Here is an 8,535-nt window from a genome sequence, read left to right as displayed (position 1 = left end):
CTTGCAGGACTCGCTCTGTTCTCCCTGGGTGCAGCAGAAACGCTGAGGGATTCTGACATCCAGGAACACTCACCAGGTGAGATGGAGGGAGCTTCAAAAATCCAAATGTCTCTAACTGCCTTCTGCCGTCCTCGTTCCTCAGCCCTGGCAGTGCAGATGCTGACAGGCCCTTTTGCATTACAAATGCTCACATATCAGAAAGTCGAACACCTGCTCTGGCTCCTGCCCGCAGTGTTTACACAAACTCGCTGCTGCAGAGCAGGGCTGACGCATGGGCAGCCTGTGGGCAGAGGCCCTGCTGCTCAAGGTACATTAATCCAGTGTCAGCTGGAGTTCCAGTAACATAACAGAGGGAAATTGTCCTAGAAAACGAAAAATGGGAGCATGGGTACAGTAGGGAGAGGGGCATTGGGAAATGACACTGATTTTGGTCAGAAGAGTTACCCCTAAATTGTCACTGTTGTTTCCTCCTTTGACAGTCCTCCATGTCCAGAGGCAGCAAATGTCCAACGGCAGCTCCATCACCGAGTTCCTCCTCCTGGCATTCGCAGACAGACGGGAGCTGCAGCTCCTGCACTTCTGGCTCTTCCTGGGCATCTCCCTGGCTGCCCTCCTGGGCAACGGCCTCATCATCACCGCCATCGCCTGTGACCACCGCCTGCACACCCCCATGTACTTCTTCCTCCTCAACCTCTCCCTCCTCGACCTGGGCTCCATCTCCACCACTCTCCCCAAAGCCATGGCCAACTCCCTCTGGCACAACAGGCACATCTCCTACTTGGGGTGTGCTGCACAGCTCTTTTTCTTTCTGTTCTTGATCTCAGCAGAGTTTTATCTCCTCACCATCATGTCCTACGACCGCTACGTTGCCATCTGCAAACCCCTGCACTACGGGACCCTCCTGGGCAGCAGAGCTTGTGTCCACATGGCAGCAGCTGCCTGGGGCACTGGGTTCCTCAATTCTCTCCTGCACACGGCCAACACATTTTCACTGCCTCTATGCCAGGGCAACACCCTGGACCAGTTCTTCTGTGAAATCCCCCAGATCAAGCTCTCCTGCTCACACTCCTACCTCAGGGAAGTTGGGCTTATCATGGTCAGTGCCTGTTTGGCTTTTGGGTGTTTTGTGTTCATTGTGGTGTCCTATGTGCAGATCTTCAGGGCCGTGCTGAGGATCCCCTCTGAGCAGGGACGGCACAAAGCCTTTTCCACGTGCCTCCCTCACCTGGCCGTGGTCTCACTGGTTGTTGGCACTTCATTTTTTGCCCACCTGAAGCCGCCCTCCATCTCCTCCCCATCCCTGGACCTGGTGGTGTCATTTCTGTACTCGGTGGTGCCTCCAGCAGTGAACCCCCTCATCTACAGCATGAGGAACCAGGAGATCAAGGATTCTCTCAGGAAAGTGTTCGGCTGTTTTTCAGCAGCCATAGACTGTCAACCATTCTTTGGAAATGACTCCCAGTATATATCATGATAAATCAAGCATTTATTTCCTTCCTTATATAAATATTTTTTCCTTTTTCCATTTGTGATGATGTGATCTCCAAAGACATTCCATTACACCTTCCCTCCTACTTTAGTATCCACCCTTTTTGTGTGAATCAGGGACTTTGTCCAAAGGAGGAATCATGGACTCTGTGTCTTTAAGAAAAATAAATGAACACCCAAATCTTTGTCTTACATCAATCCTAACCAGGGCAGGAAAAAAGTGAATTTAAACACCTTTCTGGCTGCACCAGCTGAAGACTCTTCTCCTGTTCTGATCTGAAGGGATAGCACGGAGTGGCTGCAGACCCCTCAGGATCTGCTGGAGAGGAGAGCAGGGGACACAGGGTGCCCCTGACCTGCTTCTCCTTGTGCCATGGGTGCCTCCCATCTCTGGGGCTGACCCCTCCCTGCCCCCGAGGAGCTGCTGTGCCCTTCAGAGGGGCTGCGGCTGTGGGGTGAGTGCCCAGAGCACCCTGCAGTGGGCACTGCCTTGGGACTAACTCAGACTGGGCTGTGCCGGGGAGAGAGTTGGAGAGTGAGCAGGGGAGGTGGGAGAGCTTGGCGGGAGCTGGGCTGGGCTGGAAATTACTGGGGATATAAAACCAGGAGCATATAACTGGCACGGTGTGACCTCGCAGGGTGAGGACTCACACCAGGACATTTGTGGTGCAGAGCCAGGGCTTGTGGAAGGGATCGAAGACATGGAGGTGCAGGAGGGAAGGGGCTGCTCTGTGCCCTTGGTGACATGGGCCTTCATCACCCCCCAGTCCCTCCCGTCGGCCATTTCCAGCACTGCCCACTCACGCCGGTTTATGGGCGGTTTTGCTCGGTGCCCATCTCCTTCCTCCTACTGGTCTCGGTGCCTGTGTCAGGGGAGGAGCCAGCCCTGCCCCAGCCTCTCTTCTTGCCCAGACCTTGGCAGCCCCCAGAGCACGGCACTTTGGAACATTTCTGGGACAAAGCTGGGACTTATCTGGGGCCAGGCCATAGGGGTTGCCAAAGCAGGACAGCTGGTGGGGATGGACGCTGAGGTCTGGCAGGGGGGGTCTGCTGGGGGACATTTCCCCCCCCCGAACACACCCTGTCCTGGGCAGTGTCTGATGGGGGGCCGTGGGGGCATGTGTTGGGCACTGGGGCTGCACTGGTGCAGGGATGGGTCACAGGTGGGGGCCATGACACAGCCATCGGGAGGTGGCTGCAAGGACAGGCTGTGAAGGAGGAATTGAGAAATAGGAGCTGAGCTGAGCTGGGGCGTGTGTTTAGGAAAGCCAAAGGTCCCCTGGAGCTGAGGGGCCTGCAGGCAACATCCAGAGCAAAATGCAGAGCTTCAGTCGCTGCGTTTGAGGAAAAGGCTGAACATGGCCCGTGGCAGGGGCTGCTGAATGGGGAGGGGGTTTCACAGCAGCAGAGACAGATGGGGATGAGGGGCTCAGCCTTTGCTTTAGTCTTTCCTGAGAAGGTCTCGCAGGCCTCTGCTCAGGGACAGGGCTCCTACTGACAGGCTTCTTCAGCCTGGAGAAGGGGGGGCCGAGGGGCACCGCACAGCCAGGGGGGCCTCCCCTTTTGCACCATGAGGCGAGCCAAGCACGGGAACAAGCGTTGGTCCCCCGGAGAGATTGTGAAGTCCTCTATCCTGGCAGGTTTTCAAGACCCGGATAGACCAAGCCCTAAGGAGCAAAGAGTCCCCGTATACCCGACTCTGCTTTGACTGCAGGGGGAGCCTGGGAGGCACTGCCTGAGACAGCTCTACATCACCCCTGCACCTCGCTGCATCCAGCTTTGACACACACAGAGGCTGGCCATGGTCTGGACCGTGAAGCTTCTACTTGTACATTTTAGTAATCAGGGAAGCTGAATGCCACTGGTGACTGAAATACCTTCCCACTGTTGATGGACAGCAAGGAGTTTCTCCTTCTGGTGCATTCCCATGCCACGTGGATTCCACCTGGGATGAGTATGATAGAAATGCTTAGAAATTATCAGTCAAAATGAAACAAGGAAGAAAGGAGGAGATATAAGAATAATTTTAAATAGAACTTCAGGCATTTATTATGGTTATTCCCTCTTTAAATTACTTTGTTTTGATATACCAATGTTTGGGGGATTTCATGAATATTTTTTTAATTATAATTTTGAAATACAAAAATATTTCCAGGACCAGGGTGGGATGTAGCTGCAGGACACAGCTGCCCTAACTCATAGGGCAGGAGATGCCTGGGGCAGTGCAGGTGCCCTGGGCCCCTCTGCCCGGCCTCTCCCAGCAGCTCCCCAGGGGCTCTGCTCTCCTGCAGGAGATGTCCTGGCCTGGGTGACCGCGGCCAGTCCCAGGGAAATCCGTCAGATCCCCCGGGGCGTCTGCCAGGGGCACTCGATGTCCATGGTGTATTGGTTCTGGCTGAGCTGGAATTGGTTTCCCCTATAGCAGCCCTCACGGTGCTGTGGTTTATGCTGGGAGCTGCAGGGTGTTGGCAGCACCCTGGTGTGGTGGCTGCTGCTGAGCAGGGCTTACACAGCACCAAGGCTCCTTCCGACATTTCCCCCAGTGGGACGGGGTGGGCAAGATCTTGGGAGGGGACACAGCCAGGACAGCTGACCCAAACGACCAAAGGGACATTCCAGACCATGTGACGTCTGCTCAGTGTAAAGCTGGGAGAAAGGAGGAAGGGGGTGGGGTCACCCTTGGTCCTCCGAGGCAACCACTACGCGTATGGGAGCCCTGATCCTGAGAAGGCCCCACATCGCCTGTCCATGGGAAGTAGAGAGTAAATCTGTTTGCTTTTGCTTCCGTGCGCGGACTTTTGCTTTGCTTTGCTTATATTAAAACTGCTTTTGTTTCACCCACAAGGGTTAGTTTATCTTCTTTCCCCTCTTTACCCTGTTGAGAAAACAAAGGGAAGGGGGGGGGGAAGTGATAGAGCGACTTGGTGGATACCTGGCATTTAGCCAGAGTCAAACCATCACAGTCTATTCTGGCGCCCAACGTGGGGCAAAACAACGGCACTTTTATATTAAATGTGCTGTAGCCATAGTAGTTATTAAGCAACAAGCTCTTGTGCTGGTCACGGGCTTGTTTATTGCGCTGCTTATCTTTATTTTGTTAAGCTCGGGAACATGCTGCAAGGAATCGGGAACATCATGAGCGGTTTTATTTTGCAGGCTCCCGAGGTACTTAGCCATCCTTATGTTAGTTCACTGATACTCTTTGTTAATGCTGTTCGCCTGTTGTGGGTTGTGTGGAGCTCGGTATGCTCTTGGTGTAAGAGAACGCAAATTTTGAGTGAATCGGTGCCAAAATGTGCTCTGAGGCGGCCTGTTCCTGGGTGGCAGGGGGAGTGGAAGGAGTTGGGCAGATTCCTAGGACGGTTATCACCTCCTGTAGCCTGGGATCTCACCCCTGAACAGGCAAGCAACCCCACAAAACTGACACATCACCTGATAGAGGGGTGCCTTGCCTATCCCAGTGAGAATCAGCAACTTCTAGCACTGTACTGGGGCCTGGCCTGTGCTTACCGAGCCGCAGTTCAGCACTCTCAAAGGGCTGTGGTTGGCATGGGAACTCAAACAGTAACAACAACAGAGATTGCCCCCGTAGTAAAAAAGAAACAATGGACAAGGAGAACAACAGGCCCATACCCTCGATTAATAAGGGAGGAGAAAGAGGAGGAAGAAGCTGGTCCTTCAGCAAAGGCATCAGAAGAGGGAATAACAGAACTGAAACAGGAGGCGGAAACTACCCGGTCCCTGACGTCATCAGAACTGCGAGATCTGCGGCAAGACTACTGCCGCCAGCCGGGTGAGCGGATCGCTGCCTGGCTGCTGCGATGCTGGGATAACGGGGCAGATGCTCAACAGCTGGAAGGGAAGGAAGCCCAACAGCTGGGTTCCCTTGCTAGAAATCGAGGAATTGAAAGGGGAATTGGAAAAGAGACAGCAATTTGCAGTCTGTGGAGACGGCTCCTTTCAAGTGTTAAAGCAAGGTATCCTTTTAAGGAAGATCTTATGGACCACACCCCAGGGAAGTGGGCTACTGCAGATGAAGGTGTCCAGTACCTGAGAGAATTAGCAGTGATGGAAGTCATCTATGGTGATCCAGATAATGATGAAGCCCCTAAAAATCCAGAGGATGTCCCATGCACACGGGCCATGTGGAGGAAGGTGATTAAAGGTGCGCCATCCTCGTATTCTGCCGGCTTGGCCGCAATGTACTACCCAGAAATGGATGCAGGAGAAGGACTAAGATGTACGCCAGCTGTGGAGGCAGTCTCTTCCTGGCTTCAGAACTTTGAAGAGAGTCTTGGTACCTCCTCATCTCTACGGGCGAGTGCCCTGGATGTTAGGAGCTCCCCAAGAAATCATTTCTCTTCTGTCCCAGTCAGGGGGAAAGGGAAGCCAAGGCGCATGACACGTGGCGAACTCTGGTTCTTCCTGCGCGACCAGGGGGAGGACATGAGGAAGTGGGATGGTCAACCCACCTTTAAGTTGGAAGCACGTGTACATGAATTGCGAGGAAAGACCCCTGCCAACAAGAAGACATCTAAGAAGGTTGCTAATGTAGCTGGTGTAAAACCACAAGGAAGTAACCAGCGATCTCCCAGATACAGAAAGACTGAGATCACCTCCCTTGACCCTGAAGAAGGAACCTCCGGCCTGGCACGGCAAGAGTCAGACAGTGAGTACTCCGACCAAGAACAGGAATAGAGGGCCCCTGCCTCCATCCAGGAGGAGGAAAGGGATGATCGGGTGTATTGGACAGTGTGGATTCGATGGCCTGGCACATCAAATCCACAGAAGTACCAGGCTTTAATTGACACCGGGGCACAACGTACACTAATGCCGTCAAGTTATAGAGGGGCAGAACCTATCTGGATCTCAGGAGTGACAGGGGGCTGTCAAGAACTATCAGTATTGGAGGCCGAGGTTAGCTTGACTGGGGACAAGTGGGAAAAACATCCCATTGTAACTGGCCCAGAAGCCCCTTGCACCTTGGGCATTGACTATCTCAAGAGGGGATACTTCAAAGACCCAAAAGGATACCGATGGGCTTTTGGTGTGGCCAGTGTGAATACAGAAAAGGTAAAACAGTTGTTTAATCTGCCTGGCCTCTCAGAAGATCCTTTTGTTGTGGGACTGTTGCAAGTTGAAGAACAACAGGTGCCAATTGCTATGAGGACCGTGCACCGACGGCAGTATCGTACAAACCGAGACGCTCTGGCTCCCATCCAAGAATTGATTCGTCAACTGGAGAACCAAGGTGTCATCAGTAAGACACATTCGCCTTTTAATAGCCCAATATGGCCAGTGCGAAAGTCTGACGGAGGGTGGAGGTTAACAGTAGACTATCGTGGCCTGAATGAAGTGACGCCACCACTGAGTGCTGCTGTACCAGATATGTTAGAGCTCCAGTATGAACTGGAGTCAAAGGCAGCCCAGTGGTACGCCACAATCGACATTGCCAATGCATTCTTTTCAATTCCTCTGGCAGAAGAGTGCAGGCCACAGTTTGCTTTCACGTGGAGGGGTGTCCAGTATACCTGGAATCGACTGCCCCAGGGGTGGAAGCACAGCCCCGCTATTTGTCATGGACTAATTCAAACTGCACTGGAAAAGGGTGATGCCCCTGAACACCTACAATACATTGATGACATCATTGTGTGGGGCAATGAGGCAGAAGAAGTGTTCAAGGAAGGACAAAGAGTAATTGAGATTCTTCTGAGAGCTGGGTTTGCCATAAAGAAAAGCAAGGTCAAGGGACCAGCACGAGAAATTCAGTTCTTGGGAATAAAATGGCAAGATGGACGCCGTCATGTGCCATTGGATGTTGTCAACAAGATAGCAACTATGTCTCCACCGACCAACAAGAAGGAAACACAAGCTTTCCTAGGACTTGTGGGATTTTGGAGGATGCATATTCCAGGTTACAGTCAGCTTGTGAGCCCTCTCTATCGAGTGACCCGAAAGAAGAACAATTTTCAGTGGGGTCCTGAGCAGCAACAAGCCTTTGAGCACATCAAACAGGAGATCGCTCGGGCGGTAGCTCTTGGGCCTGTTCGGACAGGACCAGCTGTGCAAAATATACTTTACACATCAACTGGGGATCACGGACTCACATGGAGCCTCTGGCAGAAGATACCAGGTGAAACTCGAGGTCGACCATTAGGATTTTGGAGCCGGGGATATCGAGGATCAGAAGCCCACTACACTCCGACTGCAAAGGAGATACTGGCAGCATATGAGGGGATTCGAGCTGCTTCAGAAGTTGTTGGTACAGAAGCACAGCTCCTCTTGGCACCACGGCTGCCTGTATTACATTGGATGTTCAAAGGAAACATCCCTTCCACACACCATGCAACCAGGGCTACCTGGAGTAAATGGGTTGCGTTAATCACGCAATGGGCTTGACAGGAAACCCAACCATCCAGGGATCCTGGAAGAGATCATGGACTGGCCAGAAGGTAGAGATTTTGGAGTGCGGCCTGAGGAGGTGGCTCGTGCCCAAGAGGCACCGCCATATAACGAGTTACCAGAAGATGAGAGGCGTTATGCTCTCTTTACTGATGGATCCTGTCGTGTGGTAGGAAGCCATCGGAAGTGGAAAGCTGCTGTGTGGAGTCCCACAAGACAAGTCGTTGAGGCCACTGAAGGAGAAGGAGAGTCAAGTCAGTTCGCAGAAGTAAAAGCGATCCAACTTGCCCTAAAGATTGCTGAACGGGAAAAGTGGCCAGTACTATATCTCTACACGGACTCCTGGATGGTGGCTAATGCCCTGTGGGGGTGGCTACAGGAGTGGAAGAAGACCAATTGGCAGCGCAGAGGTAAACCCATCTGGGCTGCTGCATTGTGGCAGGACATCGCTGCCCAAGTTGAAAACGTGGCTCTAAAGGTGCGTCACGTAGATGCTCATGTGCCCAAAAGGCGTGCCGCTGAAGAACATCAAAACAATGAGCAAGCAGACAAAGCTGCCAAAATTGAAGTAGCTCGGCTGGACCTGGACTGGGAGCGTAAGGGTGAGCTGTTTGTAGCTCGATGGGCCCATGAAACATCAGGGCA

At 52.8% G+C, this 8,535-nt stretch overlaps 1 protein-coding gene across 1 annotated transcript; it reads left to right on the top strand.

The window, feature by feature from the left end:
* The first annotated feature begins 502 nt into the window (after window positions 1-502).
* On the top strand, window positions 503-1,474 carry LOC141974196 (olfactory receptor 14A16-like). The gene has a single exon (XM_074933533.1). It carries the CDS (start codon window positions 503-505, stop codon window positions 1,472-1,474), a length of 972 nt encoding a protein of 323 aa, XP_074789634.1.
* The last annotated feature ends 7,061 nt before the right edge of the window (window positions 1,475-8,535 follow it).

The sequence above is a fragment of the Athene noctua genome, unplaced genomic scaffold, assembly GCF_965140245.1.
Source record: "Athene noctua unplaced genomic scaffold, bAthNoc1.hap1.1 HAP1_HAP1_scaffold_36, whole genome shotgun sequence".
Lineage (NCBI taxonomy): Eukaryota > Metazoa > Chordata > Aves > Strigiformes > Strigidae > Athene > Athene noctua.
Note: the sequence above shows the minus strand (reverse complement) of the source record. Positions and strands in the feature narration are given on the sequence as shown.